Genomic DNA, 25,785 nt, shown 5'->3' on the forward strand with positions numbered 1-25,785 from the left:
CCTCTGGACCTGCAGCACCTGTGGAAGGAGTCCCAGATGGCAGTGTCGATCGCAGGCTGGAGGACAGAGGCGACGGCGTCGCTTCCACGGCCACCTAAACCCCTGTAGGCGGTTCGCGACCACCACACGGCCATCATCCGCCATCACGCCTCGCCAGGAAGGACGGGTGAGCTGCCGCAGCGTCGCGTGTGGCGCAGGTGTGTGTGAGGCGAGCTGTGTGAGCGTGTGAGTGCCAGCGTGTGTGTGTGAGCGTGTGTGTGTGCGCGGTGTGTGTGTGCGCGCAGGTGTGTGTGTGTGTGTGTGTCTGGCGTGCAGGCGTGTGTGTGCGCGCGTGTGTGTGTGTGGTGTTTGGCTTTATTTTAATAGATGTGGCTGAGCCAAGCCCTTTACGTAAACAATGGCCAAGCCGTTTTTCCTGCATTGCAGAATGCGTGTATCTGCAACAACGATCTGTACATTCAGTTCACTTTTGTTCTGTACGTATGGATGCCATGCGATCTACCCCAGCTGGTTGTGTGTGTGTGGTGTTTTGCTCCGGGGTGTTTCTGCAGAGAGGAACCTGTTGGAGAGGTTGTTTGTCTCGGCGGGCGCGGCTCCTTGTTTTTGCTGTTTATTTTGCACACCGCGTGTTGCTGTTTGTTTTGCACACTGCGTGTTGCTGTTTGTTTTGCACACTGTGTTTTGCTGTTTATTTTGCACACTGCGTGTTGCTGTTTGTTTTGCATACTGCGTTTTGCACACTTGTGCATTTTGTTGATAATTAGGCTGCTCATCGCTCCGGAGCAGTTTGGGTCCCATCCTAATTGGCTTGGCCTGCATTAATTAGTATTGATTGTACTAATCCGTTACGCATGGGGGGCGGAAAAGAGCGCAAGCTTGGAGTTTGGAGAGCCTGCCTGCGTGGGTGTGCACATTATTGTTGGAGTGTGTGCTGGCCTGTGTGTGCTGGCCTGTGTGTGTGTGTGTGTGTGTGCTGGCCTGTGTGTGTTTAAGTTGTCTTCTGTAATGTGTGTGTGCGTTCTGCATAGCCTCAAGTTGTTTTCAGTAACGTGTGTGCATTTGTGCGTGTTAGTGAGACAGAGAAAGCCTGTGTTGTTATCTCTGACAGGTGTGTGTGTGTGTGTGTGTGTGTGTGTGTGTGTGTGTGTGTGTGTGTGTGTGTGTGTGTGTGTGTGTGTGTGTGTATGGAAGGTGAGGGCTCAAGGTCGTGCTCAGGTTCATGTGTCATGTCAGCGGACTGGCAGCAGAGAGGCACCAGCAACTCAAGCTCTTACGGCTCGTGTCCATTATCGCGGCAAAGCCCACTGCGCCGCACATAGCCCATTGATTTCCTATGGAGAGCGGCAAGGCGCGGGTTTAAGTTTCCGCGAATGCACCTTTGGGAAGGCGGGCGCCGCCATTCAACAGAGGCGCTGGGCCAAGAAGTTGGGCTCGGCTGAACTTTATGCAAATGAGAGCCGTTAACGCCGGTGGCGGTTAGCCAATGAAAGTACATCTTCGGGTAAACAAGTTCTGTCCTTTGCTCTAGTCTTCCGGTCCAGAACAATAGCCTGCCAGAAATATTTGTTCCGCATGATAATCGTGTAGGTTTTATGAAAATATATTAAGCTATGTAGTGGGGAAGAAGTTAAGTTTAGAACAAGTTCGCCACTGCACCCTATCAAAAAGAATTTGTTGGCAACTTAAACCAAGACAGAATGTGCTTTGGAGGAACATGTCAGTGATATTTGTGAGTGTTTCAATAAAATATGTTAACAGTAGTAGGCTACCTCCACTTTAGCAGCCGTTAGCTGGCATTGTGTAATTACATACAATAAAACGTTACACCATACACTTTAGCCTATACACGCCCACACGCGGCGACGGGAGAGAGGGCTAGGCGTCTGCAAGCGTCTACGCGCCGCAATAATGGACACGCACCGTTACACCCTACAACACCACCCTACAACACCACCCAACACCCTACACAACACCACCCAACACACTGCAACACCACCCAACACACTGCAACACCACCCAACACACTGCAACACCACCCAACACACTGCAACACCACCCAACACACTGCAACACCACCCAACACACTGCAACACCACCCAACACCCTACACAACACCACCCTGAAACACCACCCAACACCCTACACAACACCCTACACCAGGGGTCCCCAACCTTTTATGTACCATGGACCGGTTTGATTCCTATTTTTTTTCCACGGACCGGCAGGGGGTTTTGGGGTTCCATGTTCCATATGTGTTGTGCATGCATTACTTGAAAAAGAACTAGCTCCAGTTATGTATGAACAGAGAACGTATCCGATCTCTTAAACATGTGAAAACGCGGAACTTGAAGAAGTGAAAATTGAACAATATGAACTATGAATATTGAACAACTTGAAGCTAAAGTGTGAACATGCGTAACAAAATATGGGAACTAAACGCATTATGAATATAATCAGTGTGAGCCCTGCTTGTTTCCCCTGCAACAAAGAAGCTTCCATCTGGGGGGTGATGGGAAGACAGTGACACCCTCAGTGTGTTTGAAATGTCCAGTCGATTGCACAATTTGGTCTTAGTTGCAGTCATTGCCGAAAACCCGCCTCGCATAGATACGCAGGTGGGAAACGCCAGCTTTTGCGGCCATCTCGATATTCTGCTTTGGTTTTGATCCAAAACCTGCCAGAGAGGTTTCCTTTATACACACTCTTAAGACCACCGCCATTTGCAATTCGATCAACTGCTCTTCCTCCTGTGCTGACAAGTTAGGACTATTCGGGATATTGACAAATGGGTTATGGACCCCACTCATTGGTTTGCCGTGGGATCTTTGAAGGATGGGAAGTAACGCCAAACTCATTTGAGAGCGCGAACAAGGTGATCGCGACAGCTGCGAGAGAAAGGGCCCTGCCTCAGTCTCTCCCAAAACCCCCACTACTGTTTGGAACATATCAAATACACCCGGTCCACTCGTCGTCCCCACAAATCAAGCTTGCTTTAAATGCAGCGAATTTTTATCTGCCAGTTTAAAGACAGTCGTCATTCTCCCCTGAGTGACCGGGTTGAGGTCATTAAGCAACCCGATTATGTCACACCAGTTTTGACACCCAGTCCTCATCACTAAAATGTGCAGCTAACGGTGACTTTTTTTTTCTGTAAGAAATCTCTGCAGCGGCTCTCGCACCTCAAACACTCTGGCCAGTGACCTGCTAAAGATGCTTGTTTTGTTGCTCATTCTAGCAGTTTAGCTAACTTCGTGACACTACCGCTCGCCAAGAACTGATCAAGTGAAGTGAGCTGACCTGAGGCTGCGCAAGCGCTAGAAGGCAATATGTAAAAGTGTTGAAGGCGGGACAGACAGACGTAAGAAAATAGACCTTGCAAAATGCAAACATGCCTGCAATCAAACAACTGCATATAGGCCTATGCCATGTAAAAACGTGACATTATTGCGAATTAAATTTAGTTTAGTTCGCATGCATTTTTTTTTAAACTCATGTCGTAGGCTACGGCCCGGTTAGGAATGTCCTGCGGCCCGGTGGTTGGGGACCGCTGCCCTACACAACACCCCACAACACCCTACACAACCCCCTACAAAACCCTACAACACCACCCAACACCCTACACAACACCACACAACACCACCCAACACCCTACACAACACCCCACAACACCCTACACAACCAGGGTTCTAAATTAACTTTTTTGATCACCAGCCAATCAGAATTTCTACTATCTTTTATGAGATGAGTGTCACTGAATGCATTTTATCATTTTATTAACATTGTTGGCATGAATACATACCACAAAATATACACAGAAAGTGCAAACACTTCATTTCATGTTTGGGATCTCTATCTATCTATCTATCTATCTATCTATCTCTCTCTCTCTCTCTCTCTCTCGATATCCTCATCCCCTGCTTCATTCCTCTTCTCGCCCCCATAAATCTGTCCCAACCACTGCCACATTTAGTTTAATCTTAACTTAATAAAAAGTTGATATCAATTATCATCAACAATGACAAGCCTGCTGGAAGCTGCCACTCGTTTTCTCTCCCTCTTGTGCGTGCTCAGAGCGTTCTCAGTTAAATGGAGTAGCATGTTGGTCCCTCCTCTGTCTCTTGGTGCCCTATGAACAGTGCGTGATGCGTGTGGTGGTGGTGATCACTGATCAGGCAACTTTTTAAAACGGATAATTTTCACCTCCGTTCCTTTCCATCTTCAGCTGACTCCATAAAATAAACGATCTAGCTGCTTCAGCTGACTCCATAGACAATAAAATAAACGATCTAGCTGCTTCAGCTGACTCCATAGACAATAAAATAAACGATCTAGCTGCTTCAGCTGACTCCATAGACAATAAAATAAACGATCTAGCTGCTTCAGCTGACTCCATAGACAATAAAATAAACGATCTAGCTGCTTCAGGTTTTGCGGCCTCCGCTACATGACATCAGCCCCACAAAGGAAATAGGTAAACACAATGCGTTAATTGCGTTAATATTTCCTAACGTGTTATGTATTTGTGTTATGTAGCCTACTTTTTACTTAACTTTACTGGCTAACTCCCTCCTCTTTCAGTCTATGCTCCCTGCTCTGGCTCCGTTCGTTCTTCTAATTCCTTGAGTTTTCTGGTTCGCTTCCATGGTCTCCGCATGACAAACTGCACGCGAGCCAAAGGGCGAGCGAAACGCCATCACGCAGTACACGCACAGTGGTCATGGAAAATGTAGGAAGTACTGCCAGGGGGACATATGACCGAGATCAGAGCCTTATGTATTATGCACGTAATGCTTCATGCATCACCGGCCGAACTGGCTACTAAGTTTTTATTAACACCCGCCAAAATGAATTTTTTAACTGATATGCGGTTGGCGGGGTGTTCATTTAGAACCCTGTACACAACACCCTACAACACCACCCAACACCCTACACAACACCCTAACACCCTACACAACACCACCCAACACCCTACAACACCACCCAACACCCTACACAACACCCTACACACCACCCAACACCCTACAACAGGGCTTGAAAACAAAATTATTTTTCAAACGCCTGCTCCGAACGTTCAGGTAGGCCTATGTTTAACGCTGTTTGCATGCTCTCAGCCACCAACATATCGGCCCTGAACCGTTCGAACGCAAAATATCGCCTTCGTTTTAAAGTTCCGCAGTGTTTTATGGGCCTATCAAGTCTATTTTGTGGACTTTACCTTAGAATAGACGATTTCATTATCTCCTTGATTTAGACTATTCCGTAGCTATGCCAAAAAATAATAAATCACAGGCGGCATCCAAAAACATTCAGATGGGGTATCCATCCCATAGCCTACAGACTTACTGTAGGCCTAACCTATGCCTATAAATAATTTCTTATCAAAAATATTTCTGGATAATGCAGTAAACTCCTTACCTGGTAGCCCAAGTTTTATCCATATATATGGAGATCTTCAAAGGCTTATGCTTATAATTCCAACCCTGTTTATGCAAAATATTACGCATAGGCTACAAACAATTTCCAAATCAGTTTCAGTAGCCTACGCCACGAAAGCTGGCCTAAGATCCTAAGTGGCAGACTTAATAGGTTACATTACAACAGCAAGACAAAATATACACATTTGGACCAAAAGGTCCATTTATTCGCTAAATTATTAGGCTGTTTGCCTACAATCAAAACGGTAGTAGAACACTTAGATATGCTTTTGTGAAATTTTATAAAATATATAGAGAAATCTAAAAAACGCTTATAACTGTTTTGTGGATTTTCAGAATAACGCTTTGTCCCGAACAGTTGAAGACTATTTGTTTTTGTTTCCGCTTCGCCTCCTCGTAAAATTCAGAAATTCGCTTCGTTGCCTTGAACCGCTCGAGCCCCTACAACACTTCAAATACCCAACACCCTGGCACTACACAACACCACCCAACACCCTACACAACACCACCCAACACCCTACACAACACTACACAACACCACCCAACACCCAAACACCACCTAACACCCTACACTACACAAACACCACCTAACACCCTACACACCATACAACACCACCTAACACTACCTAACACTTTTACACACCACACAACACCCTACACACACTACCTAACACCCTACACACACTACCTAACACCCTACACAAATAATTTTAAACAAATACTACACAACACTACCTAACACCCTACAATAACACTATATTAAATACTACCCAACACCCTACACAACACTACCCAAATACCCTACACAACACTACACAAATACACTACCTAACACCCTACACAAATACTACACAACAACACCTACACAACACCACCTAACACTTCTACACACAACACTACACAACACTACCTAACACCCTACATAACACTACCTAACACCCACCTAACACTTACACAACACTACCCACACACTACCTAACACCCTACACAATAACACACCTAACACCCTACACAACACTACCTAACACTCCTACATAACACTACCTAACACTTACACAAATACTACACAACCTAACAACTCCACAACACTACAACACTACACAACCCAACACCCTACACAACACTACACAACCCAACACCCTACACAACACTACACAACACAACACCCTACACAACACTACACAACACCCTACACAACACCACCCAACACCCTACAACACCCTACACAACACCACCCAACACCCTACACAACACTACACAACACCCTACACAACACCCTACAACACCCTACCCAACACTACACAACACTACACAACACCACCCAACACCCTACACAACACTACACAACACCACCCTACACACCACACAACACCCTACACAACACCACCCAACACCCTACACAACACTACACAACACCACCCAACACCCTACACACCACCCAACACCACCTACACAACACACTACACAACACCACCCAACACCCTACACAACACTACACAACACCCTACACAACACTACACAACACCCTACACAACACTACACACACACAACACCACCCAACACCCTACACAACACTACACACCAACACCCACACAACACTACACAACACCACCCAACACACCTACACAACACCCTACACAACACCACCCAACACCCTACACAACACTACACAACACCACCCAACACCCTACACACCACCCAACACCCTACACAACACCACCCAACACCCTACACAACACTACACAACACCACCCCTACACACCACACAACACCCTACACAACACCACCCAACACCCTACACAACACCACCCAACACCACCCAACACCCTACACAACACCACCCAACACCCTACACACACACCACCCAACACCCTACACAACACCACCCAACACCAACACAACACTACCCAACACCCTACACAACACCACCCAACACCCTACACAACACCACCCAACACCCTACACAACACCACCCAACACCCTACACAACACTACCCAACACACTACACACAACACCACCCAACACCCTACACACACCACCCAACACCCTACAACACCACCCAACACCCTACACAACACCACCCAACACCCTACAACACCACCCAACACCCTACACACACACCCAACACCCTACACAACACCACCCTACACAACACCCACCACTACACCCTACACAACACCACCCTACACCCTACACAACACCACCCAACACCCTACACAACAACACCCTACACAACACCACCCTTCACACCACCCAACACCCTACACACCACCCAACACCCTACACCCTACAACACCACCCAACAACCTACACAACACCACCCAACTACCTACACAACACCCTACACAACACCCAACAACAACACCCTACAACACCCTAACTAGATGCTCTGTTGCCCCCACATGCACACCCAGCACTAGAGACAATGCTCTGTTGCCCCCACATTGTTAGCTAATTGTCTGTAATGTTTGCTGTAATGTTGCAGTTGTGTGTCATACTAAATGTTGTCTTGTCGCACCTTGTCTTTGGCTCGTAGCAGTGCATTCCTGCCTGCCAGTGTTGCTGCTGCCGCTGCTGTTGCTGTTATTTAGCACGCAGTCGCAGTGCCCACTTTCTCCCCCTCTGGGCCAACTGGCCTCGGCTGAGCGGTTCTGTAGGGCCCCTTCCTCTGTTGTGGTTTTGTAGGGTTCTGTAGGGCCCCTTCCTCTGTTGAGCGGTTCTGTAGGGCCCCTTCCTCTGTTGAGCGGTTCTGTAGGGCCCCTTCCTCTGCTGAGCGGTTCTGTAGGGTTCCGCGAGGTCCTTTCCTCTTGGAGGTGTAAGACACCTTGTGCAGCCGGTCATGTGTTTGTGTGTACCATCAAAGCAGAAAACAACAATGGCTGCAGAGACCTGGAGGGGAACGGCACACTCTAGAGGCCTGGAGGGGAACGGCACACTCTAGAGGCCTGGAGGGGAACTGCACACACTGACAGCATTGTCTCCTCATATCCGTTTACACCATCGCCTCCAAACTGGAGATTTGGAATTTGGCACAGAGTCGCAGTAGATGAATGTTGGAGATTGCTAATAGGTGTTGGAGGTAATGGAGTGTGTGTGTGACATCTGCTTGGTCTCCCTGGAGGAGCGCAGAGTGAGGTGTGTGTGTGTGTGTATGTGTGTGATTTGAGGTAAGAGCAGACTCTGCTGTGGCAGTGGCCAGTGCTGAGCCTGTGGTGTGTTTACTCTCTGGGTCCAGGAGGTGTGCGGTAGCTTCCTGTGCAGCCTGTGCAGGGGTCGAAGGTCGCGGTGCAAACCCCTGTCCTGGATGCCGTTCCAAGCCCGAGGCCCCCGCTGTTGTGAGATTGAATGTCGGTCTGCCTGAGGCCCCCGCTACAACCGCTGCTACTCACCGCTGCTGTGGGCCGTATGGCGGCTCCTACACACAGTTGTGTGCGTTGCAGTGCTGGAGACACATCCCGTTCACTTTACATGGGCTTACGTCATCCGTTGCCGAACTGAATTGTGGGTCCGCTATGTTACAAGGTTCTGGCCGTCGGTTCAGCTGTTGCTGCACCGACTGACGGCACCAGCCAATCAAATTACTAACAAGCGAACAACAGATGGCACCAGATAATCAAATTACGGTTATACCTCAAGTCATTTGCATAGCTACCGTCGGGAACACCCACTGGCATCCGTTGACGGACCGCAACTGTGTGTAGAAGCCCTGAGGAATCCCTGAGAGGGTTGTGCTGCACGCAGAGTGAACGCTGTAACACTGTAGCTATCTATGTAGCTATCTATACTGCAATAGCTATCCATACTACAATACAATGCTATAAAGCTGTAGCTATCTATACTACAATACAACGCTATAACACTGTAGCTATCTATACTACAATACAACGCTATAAAGCTGTAGCTATCTATACTACAATAGCTATCTATAGTACAATACAACACTATAAAGCTGTAGCTATCTATACTACAATACAACGCTATAACACTGTAGCTATCTATATACTACAATACAACACTATAATAGCTATCTATACTACAATACAACACTATAATAGCTATCTATACTACAATACAACGCTATAATGCTGTAGCTATCTATACTACAATAGATAGTAAAATTTAGCAAAGGGTATTTGTACTTTTACTCAAGTAATGAAGCTGTGTACTCTGTCCGCCTCTGACTACAATACAACGCTATAAAGATGTAGGTATTTATACTACAATACAATGCTATAACACTAGCTTTTTATACTACAATACAACGCTATAACAACGTAGCTATCTATACTACAATAGCTATCTATACTACAATATAACACTGAAAAACTGTAGCTATCTATACTACAATACAACACTATAATAGCTATCTATACTACAATACAGCGCTATAACGCTGTAGCTATCTATACTACAATAGCTATCTATTCACCTTATTCAGCCCCGCCCATTTTTTAAAATTCCACGTTGTCTTTAAACTTCCAGTCGGCTAGCTACGTCTAGTTAGCTTCATTGGGATAACACGGCAGAAGAGGATAGAGGATAGGCTAACTTACAGAAGTCAGTTTTTTCCTAACTTCAGATAGGAAATCTGTATAACAGAAATGTCACCAAAGTCACAAAGTCACCAAAATCCTAAATAAACGTTCCTAACTTTAGGATGACCCATAATATATGATGCCAGTCATCTCGATAGAGCTCTGCTATCTCAATGTATCGCAATGGATGTACTGCTCAATCGGAAGTTCGGAGACAATGTGGGCAAAGCTAGCGCCCCCATGTTTGCGCGCGGAATAAGGTGAATTCTACAATACAATGCTGTAACACTGTAGCTATCTATACTACAATACAACACTAACACTGTAGCTATCTATACTACAATACAACACTGTAACACTGCAGCTATCTATACTACAATGCTGTGTGTGTGTGTGTGTGTGTGTGTGTGTGTGTGTGTGTGTGTGTGTGTGTGTGTGTGTGTGTGTGTTCCTTGTATAAATGCTGTTTGTTGCGTGTGTGTACCCTGTATAATAACTCTGTGTGTTCCCTGTATAAATGCTGTTTGTTTGTTTCATGTGTGTGCCCTGTATAACCGTGTGTGTGTGTGTTGTTTCAGGAGCTCCCAGGAGAGCCAGTCCCAGGCCAGCCATCCCCTGTATAGCCACGGCGTGTGCAAATGGCCAGGCTGCGAGGCCGTGTTTGGAGACTTCCAGGCCTTCCTCAAGTGAGTTCCACTGCTCCTCCTCAGCTCCTCCTCACCTCCCTCCTCCTCCTCTTCCTCACCCCCTCCTCTTCACCTCCTCTCCTCCTCCTCATCCTCACCCCCTCCTCCTCATCCTCACCCCCTCCTCTTCACCTCCTCTCCTCCTCCTCATCCTCACCCCCTCCTCCTCATCCTCACCCCCTCCTCTTCACCTCATCCTTCATGTCAGCATCCTCCCTCCTCATCCTCCTCTCCCCTCCTCATCTCCTCACCCCCTCCCTCATCTTCCTCATCCCCCCTCCTCATCATCCCTCATCCCATCCTCATCTTCACCTCCTCTTCCTCACCTCCTCCTCTTCCCCTCACCCTTTCCCATCCCTCACCCCTCCCGAATTCACCTCCTCTCCTCCTCAGCTCCTCCTCACCTCCCTCCTCCTCCTCCCCCCCTCACCCCCTCCTCCCTCTTCCCTCCCCCCCTCCCTCCTCTTTTCATCTCCCTCCCCTCTTCCTCACCTCCCTCCTCCCCCTCCCCATCCTCACCCCTCCCTCCTCCCTTCCCTCATCGTCTCCCTCCCCATCTTCCTCCCCCTCATCACCTCCTCCTCCTCCTCATCCTCACCCCCTCCTCCTCTTCCTCACCTCCCTCCTCCTCATCCTCACCCCCTCCTCTTCACCTCCTCACCTCCTCCTCTTCCTCACCTCCCTCCTCCTCCATCCACATTTAGTCATTCAGCAGACACTTTCATCCAAAGCCACTTACAAACATGGGGAATAACATTCAAGCTGAAATGCAGAGGATAGATAGATTGATACATACTTACTTACTTACTTACTTTATTGATTGATCCCCAGGGGAAATTCGAGAAAGAGGGGCCCTTAGAATAGAAATGAATACATACTACTACCAGTGAATACTACATCAATACATACTACTACCAGTGAATGACAGTAGAGAAGTTAGAAGTACTAGTCAGGGTGTGGTGGAAGGAGAAGCTGGTGGAAAGTGGTTCTCCTCAATGTCTGTCAGCACACTGTTGGATTACTGTGTCATTCCTTTTGGTTTGGTTTTTTCCTCTTTCAAACACCCACTCTTCATTAAGAGTCTCAGTTGACCACACACACACACCCTGACAGACACAAACACAAACACACTGCCTGTCCCTCCCCAGCGTGTGTGTGGTGTGTGCTGTGTTGTGCGCTCCGTTGCCCCTCAGGGCTTACCTCATTGCTGTGGTAAACAGTGTACCCATGGTGATCCCGCCGGCCGCTCCCAAAACAAACAACGGGAGGATGTTTATCTGGGCGCAGCCCCCCCCATGACCCCCATGACCCCTTTTTTACACACAGACAGACACACACACACACACAGACAGACACACACACACACAGACAGACAGACAGACAGACACACACACCGCACCCACCCACCAAAAGTGATGGCCTGAGGCAGGCCTTTGTCCTCTCCTGTACCAGGGTCCCAGGCCATCAGGAAGCCTGAGTAGAACAGCAGAACACACTAAACACCGCAGAACACAAGAACAGTCTCAACACTGCAGAACACAAGAACACTCTTAACACCATAGAACACACCGCAGAACATGAGAACACGCTTAACACCCCAGAACACGAGAACATTCTTAACACCGCAGAACACAAGAACACGCTTAACACCGCAGAACACATGACACAACTGTGTGTTTAGAAGGGTTCCTTTATGCTAGTATCTGTGTGTTCGGGAGAAGGGTTCCTTTATGCTAGTGTCTGTGTGTTCAGGAGAAGGGTTCCTTTATGCTAGTATCTGTGTGTTTGGGAAAAGGGTTCCTTTATGCTAGTGTCTGTGTGTTCAGAAGGGTTCCTTTATGCTAGTATCTGTGTGTTCGGGAGAAGGGTTCCTTTATGCTAGTATCTGTGTGTTCGGGAGAAGGGTTCCTTTATGCTAGTGTCTGTGTGTTCAGGAGAAGGGTTCCTTTATGCTAGTATCTGTGTGTTCGGGAAAAGGGTTCCTTAATGCTAGTATCTGTGTGTTCGGGAGAAGGGTTCCTTTATGCTAGTATCTGTGTGTTCAGAAGGGTTCCTTAATGCTAGTATCTGTGTGTTCGGGAGAAGGGTTCCTTTATGCTAGTATCTTTGTGTTCAGAAGGGTTCCTTTATGCTAGTATCTGTGTGTTCGGGAAAAGGGTTCCTTAATGCTAGTATCTGTGTGTTCGGCAGAAGGGTTTCTTCATGCAATCATGTGATCACCTGGGAACATGTCATGTGCAGCATTTAGCTGTCTTGCATCAAAACATGTGACCTCCATCTGCCCCAGAATCTGTGCCACTCACCAGGGTCAGACCTCTTGCTAGGTAGGCTATGAGATATTGATAGATAGATAGATAAATAGATATAGATACTTTATTGATCCCCAAGGGGAAATTCAAGAAATCAAGAAAGCATCCATACTCAAGCTTAATCCGTTGTCCCCCCCCCATTAAAATGTGATGGCTACTGTGAAGCTGATGATACACGGAGCAATTCTTTGGGCAATTCTTTGGGCAATGTTGCCGGCAACACAGGGCAGCTAATGAGGGCAACAGACAACTATCAACTTTGTTAGCAAAACCACCGCTAGTTAGCTATCCTATTCAGTATCAATGGACCAATGGTAGTGTAGCTAACAGTTTACTGGGAGGAAAACGAGTAAACATAAAGCACATCAAAATCGATGTTAGTTGGTTTTTTAAGCATTTGGTGAAGTAAAATGTCCATTTTGTGTTTTAACATAAACACTTAGCGGAGTAAAAAGATATAAGATGCCTCTCTTTTCCCTCGCTTCCATGGACAGTAAAAGAAAGCTCGCTTCACTATCGTGACGCTGCCATCTTTGTTGACAATTCAGCTCACAGATGGTCATGTGATTCATTGCTAGCACTCTGATTGGATGATCTCAAAACGTTGCCCATAAGTATCCAAATCTTTCAGATAGAAATGATGTTGCCCAATCTTAATGGGAGAGTGTCACTCGGCAATATTGCCCAATCTCAATGGGAGAGTGTCAAAGGTGGAAGACCCCTGCTCTAAGAGTTTAATTAAGTGAGTGACTTTTTCATGTGATTTACTGATTTTCCCGTTTGCCATCATGGAGAATTTGCATGTGGGAATGACTGCATGTGAGAATGACTGCATGTGGGAATGACTGCATGTGGGAATGACTGCATGTGGGAATGAGTGTCTGTGGGAATGAGTGCCTGTGTGTTGCTCTGCTGTGGGGGAAATGAGCCACAGGTTGGATTAGCTATCGGTGAATTCCTGGCTTGTTGATTTTGAACGCCGCAGTGTTGGCGCAGACATTCTAGACATGCTAGGCCTTTTGTTTGTTGTTGGACTGAGACTCCATGACTAAACCACCTCAAACATGTTTGGAGAAACATTCCTGTCTCATCCCAGCTTTTTTCCACGTCTCTCTCTCCCTCTCTCTCTCTCTCTCTCTCTCTCTCTCTCTCTCTCTCTCTCTCTCTCTCTCTCTCTCTCTCTCCCTCTCTCTCTCTCTGCTACTGCTTGCTGCAAACACTGCATTGCAGAAAACGGAGTCATTACTAAGTCATGTCACAACAGCACAACAAACTTCAAATGTAAACTTCCAGTGATCCTCCTCTTCTTCCTATTGTCCTTCCATGTGCTGTCTGTGTTCACAGCACTACTGCCCTCTGGTGGCAAAAACACGTCGGTGTCACTGTCCTTCCATGTGCTGTCTGTGTTCACAGCACTACTGCCCTCTGGTGGCAAAAACACGTCGGTGTCACTGTCCTTCCATTTGCTGTCTGTGTTCACAGCACTACTGCCCTCTGGTGGCAAAAACACGTCGGTGTCACTGTCCTTCCATTTGCTGTCTGTGTTCACAGCACTACTGCCCTCTGGTGGCAAAAACACGTCGGTGTCACTGTCCTTCCATGTGCTGTCTGTGTTCACCCGTGTAGCACTACTGCCCTCTGGTGGCAAGAACATGTCGCTGTCACTGTCCTGTGCTATCAGTACAGACTGCCCATTATGGCTGCTATTCCAGTGCCAATGTCATCATGTGTATCAGTCACAGCATCTTACGTGTGTGTGTGTGTGTGTGTGTGTGTGTGTGTGTGTGTGTGTGCGCGCTGGAGCAGGCATCTGAATAATGAGCATGCCCTGGATGACAAGAGCACGGCGCAGTGTCGTGTCCAGATGCAGGTGGTCCAGCAGCTAGAGCTCCAGGTAAGGCCGTGTGTGTGTGCGCGTGCGTGTGTGTGTGTGCGTGCGTGCGTGTGTGTATTTATGATTTATGCGTGCGTGTGTGTGTGTATTTATGATTAATGTGTGTGTGCGTGCGTGCGTGTGTGTGTGTGTATTTATGATTTATGTGTGTGTGCGTGTGTGTGTGTGTATTTATGATTTATGTGTGTGCGTGCGTGCATGCGTGTGTGTATTTTATGATTTATGTGTGCGTGCGTGCGTGTGTGTGTGTTTATGATTTATGTGTGCGTGCATTCGTGTGTGTGTGTATTTATGATTTATGTGTGCGTGCGTGTGTGTGCGTGCGTGCGTGCGTGCGTGCGTGCGTGCGTGCGTGCGTGTGTGTGTGTGTGCGTGCGTGTGTGTGTGTATTTATGATTTATGTGTGCGTGTGTGTGTGTGTGTGTGTGTGTGTGTGTGTTTATGATTTATGTGTGCGTGCATGCGTGAGAGAGAGAGAGAGAGTAATGCCGTGTCCCTCATCTGAGTCTGTGAGCGTTCTGATGAGTGTGAGGTGTGTGTGTGTGAGCGTTCTGAAGAGTGTGAGGTGTGTGTGTGTGTGCGTTCTGAAGAGTGTGAGGTGTGTGTGTGTGTGTGTGAGTGTGAGCGCTCTGAAGAGTTTGAGGTGTGTGTGTGTGTGTGAGCGCTCTAAAGAGTGTGTGTGTGTGTGTGTGAGTGCTCTGTGTGTGTGTGTGTGTGTGAGTGAGTGTTGATGGTAATTTGATACCATAGATTTAATAGAGACCCAGTCAGACCAATAGTATGAAAAATCAGGAACAGAGTTTATTTACAATGATGCGCATAAAGGGAGAGACAGCATGACTTCACCTAAAGATCCATCAGCTGCTCTAACTAGACAAGGAAATAGTTAGGGTTTAAGTATCCTTCCAGGCTGACGGGGGATGTGTTGGTCATCCCATCTCACGTGGACTAAACTGAATCCGACCCTGATTAGTGGCAGCCTGGCAATCCGGAGCAGATAGCTACTGACGCAGCCATGCAGAACAGTGAAACACTGCAGTCATAATATTCCTGCTTATCTCTAAACACAGTCACACACAGACACAGGGACAGTACAGATATCATACAGTCATTACATAGAATCATACTTTTAGTATCAAAGTGACCCACTAATGAGAAATGCAGAACATTAAACCACATATTGGAATATTGGACATCATGCAGAACATTAAACCACATATTGGAATATTGGACATAATGCAGAACATCAAACCACATATTGGAATATTGGACATAATGCAGAACATTAAACCACATATTGGAATATTGGACATAATGTTCTATTCCACTTTCTCTCAGTGTGTGTGAGCGCTCTGAACAGTGTGAGGTGTGTGTGTGTGTGTGAGCGCTCTGAAAGGTGTGTGTGTGCGTGTGTGTGTGAGCGCTCTGAAAGGTGTGTGTGTGTGTGTGTGTGTGTGTGAGCCGCTCTGAAAGGTGTGTGTGTGTGTGTGTGTGTGTGCTCTGAAAGGTGTGTGTGTGTGTGTGTGTGTGAGCACTCTGAAGAGTGTGAGGTGTGACTGACCACCTGTTCTGTCTGCTTGTGCTCCAGCTGGCCAAAGACAAAGATCGGCTGCAGGCCATGATGGCTCACCTCCGCGTCAAGTCCTCTGAGGCCAAGCCAGCACCTCAGCCTGTAAGTCTGCACACACACACTGCTACAGACACACTGCACACACACACTGCTACACACACACTGCACACACACACACTGCTACAGACACACACACACACACACACACACACACACACACACACACACACACACACACACACACACACACACACACACACTGCACACACACACACTGCTGCACACACTGCTGCACACACTGCTGCACACACTGCTGCACACACACACTGCTACACACACTGCTGCACACACACACTGCTGCACACACACACTGCTGCACACACACACTGCTGCACACAGACACTGCTACACACACTGCTGTACACACCGCTACACACACACACACTGCTACACACACACTGCTACACACACACACACACACACACTGCACACACACACACACTGCACACACACACTGCTGCACACACTGCTACACACACTGCTACACACAATGCTGCACACACCGCTGGACACACACACACTGCTGCACACACTGCTGCACACACTGCTGCACACACTGCTGCACACACTGCTGCACACACTGCTACACACACACACTGCTACACACACACACTGCTGCACACACACACTGCTGCACACACACACTGCTGCACACACACACTGCTGCACACAGACACTGCTACACACACTGCTGCACACACCGCTACACACACACACACACTGCTGCACACACACACTGCTGCACACAGACACTGCTACACACACTGCTGCACACACACACACACACACTGCTGCACACACACACTGCTGCACACACTGCTACACACACACACTGCTACACACGCACTCTGCTACACACACGCACTCTGCTACACACACACACACTGCTGCACACACACACTGCTACACACACACACTGCTGCACACACTGCTGCACACACACACACAGCTGCACACACACACTGCTACACACACACACTCTGCTACACACACTGCACTGAGAGGCTCCAAGAGTCCATGCTCTGGGTAGCAGGATGTGTTGACCAGGGAGCTTATCTTACAGCAGAGTTTCTCCTGTTGAGCGAGCAGAGTTTAGGTCTGACCTGACTGACCTATACCCCCCCAGGTCAACCTGGTGTCCAGTATGACGCTCTCCAAGGCGACAGTTCCCAAGACACCCATCTCCATGAGTCTGTCGCAGTCGGCCATGGCCCCCTCCACGCCACGCACGTCCCTGCCCCAGTCTCCCACCGTCATCATCCCAGCCGGCCTGCACAGCACTGGACCCTCCCGCCGACGCCTCTCCGACAAGTACGGGGCCTCCATGAACCAAGGTGGGCAGCACCTGCACCTGTCTGGGTGGGCAGCACCTGCACCTGTCTGGGTGGGCAGCACCTGCACCTGTCTGGGTGAGCAGCACAGGTCTGGGTGGGCAGCACAGGTCTGGGTGAGCATCTGGCGGGTCACTACTCGCTGAGGGATGTTGGTCGGTACGACTCAGGCGCTGGACTAAGGGTGCTTGTTTGTTTGTTTTCTGGACTAAGGGTGTCTGTTTTGTGGTTTTGTCGAAGTCCGTGTGCTTGCGTTGCATCAGCTGACATCCTGTTTGCTCCCACAGACATCGTCCAAAACAAGGAGTTCTACTCCAGCGCAGAAGTCAGACCTCCGTTTACGTACGCCTCCTTAATACGGCAGGTATGTGTTTACGTACACCTCCTTAATACGGCAGGTATGTGTTTACGTACGCCTCCTTAATCCTTAATACGGCAGGTATGTGTTTACGTACGCCTCCTTAATCCTTAATACGGCAGGTATGTGTTTACGTACGCCTCCTTAATCCAGCAGGTATGTGAGCGGACCCCATCCTGCAGGAAACCCTGTTGTGCTTCTGTTCTTCTCCGTTTCCATTTTGCTCATTTGCTTTCGGTTTGTCCCTGTGTTTCATTTTCAGGCTATTTTTGAGTCTCCAGACAGACAGCTGACACTAAACGAGATCTACAACTGGTTCACGCGAACGTTTGCCTATTTCAGAAAGAACGCAGCAACATGGAAGGTAAAGCAGCGCCTCGTTGGGAACTAACCCTAGTTACTGTCCACACTAGACTAGCCTCAGCGTCCAGCGCTGTGGAGGACCACCCACTGTAAAGTGATGGAGTGATGGTCTCTGTGTGTTGTGTGTTGGGTCACGGTGTGATGGAGTGATGGTCACTGTGTGTCATGTGGTTCCAGAATGCTGTGCGGCATAACCTGAGTCTGCACAAATGCTTTGTGCGTGTGGAGAACGTGAAGGGGGCCGTGTGGACAGTAGATGAACTCGAGTTCCAGAAGAGGAGACCACAGAAGATCACAGGGTGCGTGATTACCCCCTCCCCCCCTCTCTCTCTCCCTCCTCTCTCTCTCCCTCCTCTCTCATCCCCTTTCTTTTCGCTGTGTCTCTCTCTGTTTCTCTCTGGTATCATGTGTGTTCTACGTTACCAGCAGGTGTCTCCAACGCATTCTTTAAATGGACGATCACTGTAAGCTATATTTTAAATGGACGATCACTGTAAGCTATATTTTAAATGGACGATCACTGTAAGCTATATTTTAAATGGATGATCACGGTAAGCTATATTTTAAATGGATGATCACGGTAAGCTATATTTTATCACTGTAAGCTATATTTTAAATGGACGATCACTGTAAGCCGTTGAGGATGCTGCTGGTTGCTACAGCTCTATTGCTTTGGGAGTTTCTGACTGGATTAACACTGTGGTTGTGATGGTCTCCTCCAGAGTTAACACTGTGGTTGTCTCCTCCAGAGTTAACACTGTGGTTGTGGTTGACTCCAGATTTAACACTGTGCTTGTGGTTGACGACTCCAGAGTTAACACTGTGATTGTCTCCTCCAGAGTTAACACTGTGATTGTCTCCTCCAGAGTTAACACTGTGATTGTCTCCTCCAGAGTTAACACTGTGATTGTCTCCTCCAGAGTTAACACTGTGATTGTCTCCGACTCCAGAGTTAACACTGTGATTGTGATTGTCTCCTCCAGGTCTCCCTCCATTGTGAAGGGCATCCAGTCCAGCCTTGGCCACAGTCCGGCCTTCTCTGCTCTTCAGGTGAGGGACAGTCGCTGGTCTGTTGCATGTAGTCTAGTGTAGTTTAATAATGATATACTGTAGTGTGCTGTTACAGGGTACATCATATGTCGTTATGTCTGTAGTTTAATAATAATATACTGTAGTGTGTTGTTACAGGGCACATATGTCAGTTATGTCTGTAGTTTAATAATGATATACTGTATTGTTACAGAGCACATCATATGTCTTTTGTAGATCATTTAGTTTACAGAGTGAATGTTTCCCAATAACATTGTGGAACAAGCTATTAAATAGGTGTGTGTGTCTGTGTGTGTCTGTGTGTGTCTGTGTCTGTGTGTGTGTGTCGTGTGTGTCGTGTGTGTGTGTGTGCGTCCCTCCTCAGGCTGCCATGGCGGAGAGCTCCCTGCCCCTGTATGGCTCGGCGTCTCTGGGCAGTGGGGGGCTGCACTCCCTGGCCTCTGCCATCCGCCACGAGCTCAACGGCTCCCTGGACAAGGACCAGGACATGGACAGCGACGCCAGCGACTCCAGCACCGACCTCTCCCCCCCGCCCACACTGTGAGTGGCCACAACCACTTATCTTTGCTCTGCCCGCACTGTGAGTGGCCACACCCACTAATATTTGCTCCGCCCACACTGTGCGTGGCCACACCCACTCACCTTTGCTCCACCCACACTGAGTGGCCACACCCACTCCTCTTTGCTCAGTTCAACCATTGGCCCTGTGCTGCAACTAACCCCATCTCTGAAATTACCCCAGAATCTATCTAAACTGTAAGCTATCTTTCTACTGTGTGTGTGTGTGTGTGTCTCTGTCTGTGTGTGCGTGTGTGTGTGTCTCTGTCTGTGTGTGCGTGTGTGTGTGTGTGTGTGTGCGTGCGTGCGTGTGTGTGTGTGTCTGTCTGTGTGTGCGTGCGTGCGTGTGTGCGTGCGTGCGTGCGTGCGCGCGCGTGTGTGTGTGTGTGTGTGTGTGCGTGCGTGTGTGTAGATACCCTTCCAGAGTGAAGGAGGAGCAGCTGGAGGAGGAGGAGTATGAGGAGGCGGCCCACTCCCCGGAGATGATGCTGGACGAATGCAGCCCGGAACTGGAGCACAAGCGCTACTATGAGCCCTCAGAGAGGAATGACCTGCCCCGGGCCTCTCCACCTGCCTTCTCCTGAGAGCCCCCCCCCCCCACACACACACACACACACACACACACACACACACACACACACACACACACACTTCCACATGGGCCTAATCACTCAGTCACTCACCCACTGTTGTGCACACACACAGAACACAAACACTCTCTCATTGACAGCTAAGATAATGTACTGAACGGACACACAGCGCATTTGGTGGAACACCACTGAGAACCGCCTCACGGCTAGAGGGACTTTTTGGTTGTGGTTGTTGTTGTTACTGTATTTATTTTGAATGGCGACACATTGTAGCGCCCTGTGGACCGGACTGACCTCACTGGTACGTCAAGGGCTCATCAGTGCCTGAGCGCAGAAAGGGCCAACAAAGGGCCAACTCCGTGACCGCTCCCTCCCAAGACCTCCACCACCACACGGCACATAGGTCCCACTGCTCTCCTCCACCCACCACACGGCACATAGGTCCCACTGCTCTCCTGCACCCACCACACGGCACATAGGTCCCACTGCTCTCCTCCACCCACTGCCACTGACTTGTCTCGCGTGATGCCTTGTATGTCTGAATTTGTGTGTGTGTGTGTGTGAGTACATGTTATTTTTTATGGTAATGGTTTCATAATTTACATTTAGCTCCAGTCAGGGTGAAAGGTGTTTGTGTGTGTGTGTGTGTGGGTGTGTGTGTGAGTAAGAGTGTGTGTGTGATAGACAAAGGGTCATAAACTTAGTGAATGTCTCGATCATCTGATTTACCTCCATTTTATTTTGTTTTTAATTTGACAAAAAAAGTTGAATTTGAACCAAAGTGGAACATGTCTGACTAGCACTTGATGAATGTTGTTTGTTTTTAGTTCCTTTTGTTCTTCATCTTTCTCTCGGCCCGAGTGTTTGTTGAAGGGCAGGAGTAGCATACTGTGTTTTGTAGGTAGTTTTCATTCTAAGACACAATGCCTTCCATTGCATTATTTTAAAGGAATGTCTGTATATTCCTCTGACTCATGGTAGTAGATAGTACAAACTTAATTAGGAGAGGATAAATCTGCATTTATGTAAAAAAAAGAAAGTCTAGTTTTTAAGGTTCTCTTTTGAATTTGTAACTGTCCATGGAGTTAACCAAAGACTATGAAAATAAGGACACATATTCCTTGTTTACATCAGATTGGCCAGATGAGAACGTGATCGTCAGCAGCTACCAATGAATTTGTAAAAAATAGATATTGGCAAGTGTGAATCGTTAAATGCCAAATATGGGTCAGTGTCAATCACATGTTTGATCCAGCAGTCCTGTGGGAGTTTTAACCCTCATCTCCTCAGACTAGCGAGGTCATGAAAAGCCTGAGGCTCTTAACACTTGATTTGTTGTTTTTTATTCCCTTTTATATAATGCAAATATACTTGTTCTTGTATTTGTACAAAGGGCACTATCCTTTAATAATAAAAGCCAAATAAAAATAAATAAAAAACATCTTGTTAGATGTTCGAACATAGTTTCGAACGGTTTTGTTCTTGGTTGTGTTTATCGTAGGCCCTACATCAAATCCCGTGTAGCCTATGTACAGTACACAGACATAAAAGGCTTTTTGGTGATTGGCAGCAAAAATAGAGTTTACATTATTACCTAGCAACTGCCGCGCAACCACAGACCCAGACTCCACTTTCTAGTGACAGGCGCATGTCCTATTTGCTCTGTAGGCTGATATAACAGCAGCAGGGAAATGAGTCAAAAGTGAGTGCGTGTGTCTGCGTCAACAAGTGCATCAGGGCAAATATATAGGTAAGAAACTATGTTTCAACATGTACCACGCGCATCACGCACAAGGGCACCAAATAGTCCGGTGGACCCGGAAATGTTGAGTACACCAAAGTTTTATGATGGAAATATATAGTATGGGTTCCCAGCATGCAGAAACTGCCAGATGCTAATTTGCATATGTTGGGCAATTTGTGTAATTAAGCTAATTAGCATAATCACCTATATTGATCATATTATAAGAGCTGCTTGGCCAAAATGGACAATGTTAGTATGTTTTAGGGGTTACTGGAGATGCTGAGTCCATATCTGATATTTTCAAGATTCAAAATCACTATTTAAACTTTGGTTTGGTCACATTTTACTCTCATTAAGCTGATTTTGCTGAGTTTGGTCCAATTTAGACAGATTTTTGGAGGATAGGGCTGTAGCAATATACAGTAGGGCTGTAACGATACACCAAACTAACAATTCGATTCGTATCACAATTTTTGACCCACGGTTTGATACGAACCTCGATTTTTCTTTTTTTGGAGGGGGGGCTAGACATTTCAATAGCCTATACCTTAGAACACCAGAGGATTACAATGTAATATATCTGTATTATTTTATATCCTGATATAAAAAGAGAGAATGCTGAATGTCTGATATTTATGACAGCACACTTTATGCAGATTAGCCTATTGCTTAGGCCTACTATTTCTATTACAACTCTGCCTCATTCTGCTGTCTGGTTGAAGCCTGGAAATATTGTAAACAAAGTAGCATAGTTGGCTAGCTTATCCTAGTCTACTGGTTGGACTGTTCAGTTTCCTCATGTGTGTTTAAGGTAATACTGTTCTCCTTGGGACAAGCCTTTTGGGAAACATTGGTATTGAGATGATCATTCAGTTCTCCCAGAATCCTTAGCGCGAAACATCGTGGGAATCTCAAGCACAGTCCAGCACGCTGGCGTTGCACAGCTCCCCTTTCGCAGTGTGCACCACCACAACGTTCCTCCAACACCTGGCGAGGCCTAGCCTCCACTGCCACAGACTCCCCGGCGCTGAGCACCGTTACTGGCACTGCACCTCCACTCCATCGTCTCGCCAGTCGGGGCAGCAGACTCCAGTTCCATCGCAGCCGGACCACGCTGCGCAATCAGGCTACAGCTACAGACGTTGGCGTCCCTCCTCTGCTGCCTTGTCGCAGAGCTGTCCTCCGCTGCTCCGGCCACTCCACACCGCCACAGTCGCACCAAGGCCTAGACCTTCTCTCTGGCTCGTGCCATCGGATTTCACACAACAAACTTTTTCCCCCTTATTTTTCTAAAGAGCACCGGCGAACAGGCCGACTCGAACAGGCTCCGCCAACCGTCCGTCCTCAAGGCACCACCTCCTTGCCGCTCCACCTCTGCTCCGCAGCCAGGGCCACCGCCAACTCCAGCCTAAAGCTGCCCGGCGGGGGCAGGGGCTCAAGGTCTTCTCTCGGTGAAGTCAGCGCCCAGGCTGGCGTCACTACCTTATTTTCCAAGGCCGCTTCCTCAGGTGATTTCCTGTATTCTGGTGCATTTTGGGGATGGCCAATTCTAAATTCAATCAGATTCGTAGCCTACATCCTGATGTGTTGATATTGTGGCAATGATTTCAGGCAAAGGCTTGGGCTTCAGGGCCCCCTGACCCCTGGGCCGGGTCCAGTAGGCCAGTGCAGTAATTCATCCCTGGCGGTGAGGTCTCCCACTCCCGGCTCCTCCAGCACTGAAAACACTACAGAACGCAATTTGCTCCTCCATGGAAAACGTGCCCATCTACAGGTGCTGCTTTGGAAAGCAGCAGACCGTCCTGATCCACCGGCTGTGGATATAACCGCGTTTGGAGGGAGTTAGAAGACAGGTATGAAGAAAGGAGAGGAACTTGCCCACCCTCGATTTAAGTCCTGTTGCTCCTCCTGATTTGTTAGATGTTATCAGCTGTAACTGCAAAGCTGGGTTAAAACTGTGTATACACGTATCTGGAAAGTGCAGCTGCAGACCTGGCCTGTACTAATTATTGTTTCTGCAAAGGCAGTGATGTTACATGTGGCAATATATTTACACAGCAAAAACAGCAGAAGGACAGGGATGAAGAGTCTGGAGAAGATGGCGACAGGACAACGGATGAGGACAGTGAGGAGTAGTAGAGGCTAGTTCTTCCCTTTGTTACTCTATTGTGAGTCACAGCAGAGGGCCAGTGAATAGCTATTTCCAAAATGATTGTGGAATTCAGAAATAACTTGAGGATCCAAATTATTCCTAAACACTGAACATTTTTATCCTCCAAAAATCCGTCTAAATCGCCCCCAAAAACTCAGCAAAATCAGCTTAATGAGAGTAAAAACGTGACCAAACCAAGTTTAAATAGTGATGAATCTTGAAAATGTCAGATATGGACTCAGCATCTCTAGTAACCCCTAAACACATACTAACATTGTCCATTTTGGCCAAGCAGCTCTTATAATATGATCAATATAGGTGATTATGCTAATTAGCTCGATTACACAAATTGCCCAACATATGCAAATTAGCATCCGCCAGTTTCTACATGCTGGGAACCCATACTATATATTTCCATCATAAAACTTTGGTGTACTCAACATTTTTGGGTTCACCTTTCTGTCCACTGGACTAAAAGGACAGAAGGGGTACCAAAATGTAGCCAATACATCGGCCTAGCTGTACTGCTAACTTCTTTTCTCTCTTAGAGAATGTTTACGATGTCAAAATGCACGAACTTCGTGTTAAATGCAAGGATGATCACGATGCAGCATCTAACTTGAACGTTACTTATTAATTGGGAACGAATCTTGAGTGTGCACCAGAGAGAGAGAGAGAGACTGGCAGGGATTAGATGTCATTGTTGACAATCCCTTTTACTATATGAAACTTATAACTGCTTGTAACAACTTAGTATTATGCATAGTAGGCTATTGTTAATATGTGGCATCATAGGCTATAGCACAAACAAACAAGGCTGAGTTTATGGATTATTTATTTATTTATTTATTTATTTATTGAGGGGGGGACGCAAATCAAATGTGGCAACCCTACTTGGGCGTGTAGTGGTGGTCGATTCTCTAAATTGAGGGTTTGCGGTGGGGTGAGGTGCATCTAGGCAACAATCATTTACTTGCCCCGCACACCCACGATTGCTGAAATAAGACATGGCAAACGTGTTTTACTTAGTACTAAAGTATCCAAATGTTTCTCTCTTGCTCGTCGTCTTCAACGCATCTTTGGAAACTCAATGAGCGAGAGAAGGGTTGGCATTCAGTGCGCAGAGGGAGGATGCTTAATGCGAGAGGC

General features: G+C 47.5%; 2 protein-coding genes across 2 annotated transcripts in view; both read left to right on the forward strand.

The window, feature by feature from the left end:
* Nucleotides 1-22,181, forward strand: part of foxp1a (forkhead box P1a) — a 26,438-nt gene extending 4,257 nt beyond the window's left edge. The window contains exons 2-12 of the mRNA XM_048241228.1: nucleotides 109-166; nucleotides 10,550-10,657; nucleotides 14,773-14,860; nucleotides 16,449-16,532; nucleotides 17,617-17,824; nucleotides 18,109-18,185; nucleotides 18,442-18,543; nucleotides 18,720-18,841; nucleotides 19,526-19,592; nucleotides 19,957-20,132; nucleotides 20,563-22,181. Coding sequence (XP_048097185.1) covers nucleotides 109-166; nucleotides 10,550-10,657; nucleotides 14,773-14,860; nucleotides 16,449-16,532; nucleotides 17,617-17,824; nucleotides 18,109-18,185; nucleotides 18,442-18,543; nucleotides 18,720-18,841; nucleotides 19,526-19,592; nucleotides 19,957-20,132; nucleotides 20,563-20,734 — 1,262 coding nt within the window. The 3' untranslated portion in view covers nucleotides 20,735-22,181. The remainder of the gene's footprint in view (nucleotides 1-108; nucleotides 167-10,549; nucleotides 10,658-14,772; nucleotides 14,861-16,448; nucleotides 16,533-17,616; nucleotides 17,825-18,108; nucleotides 18,186-18,441; nucleotides 18,544-18,719; nucleotides 18,842-19,525; nucleotides 19,593-19,956; nucleotides 20,133-20,562) is intronic.
* Nucleotides 22,182-22,431: 250 nt separating this feature from the next.
* LOC125293364 lies at nucleotides 22,432-24,337 on the forward strand. Its single transcript, XM_048241229.1, has 3 exons — nucleotides 22,432-22,442; nucleotides 23,367-23,992; nucleotides 24,096-24,337. The coding sequence occupies exons 1-3, from the start codon at nucleotides 22,432-22,434 to the stop codon at nucleotides 24,122-24,124; spliced, it is 666 nt and encodes a 221-aa protein (XP_048097186.1). The 3' UTR covers nucleotides 24,125-24,337.
* The last annotated feature ends 1,448 nt before the right edge of the window (nucleotides 24,338-25,785 follow it).

Source organism: Alosa alosa, chromosome 4 (genome assembly GCF_017589495.1).
Source record: "Alosa alosa isolate M-15738 ecotype Scorff River chromosome 4, AALO_Geno_1.1, whole genome shotgun sequence".
Taxonomy (NCBI): Eukaryota; Metazoa; Chordata; class Actinopteri; order Clupeiformes; family Clupeidae; genus Alosa; species Alosa alosa.

Excerpts from the sequence above, each read along its gene's own strand:
- LOC125293364 (XM_048241229.1), top strand. Across the intron at positions 23,993-24,095 it reads TTCCAAGGCCGCTTCCTCAG|GCAAAGGCTTGGGCTTCAGG; the intron begins GTGATTTCCTGT and ends CAATGATTTCAG.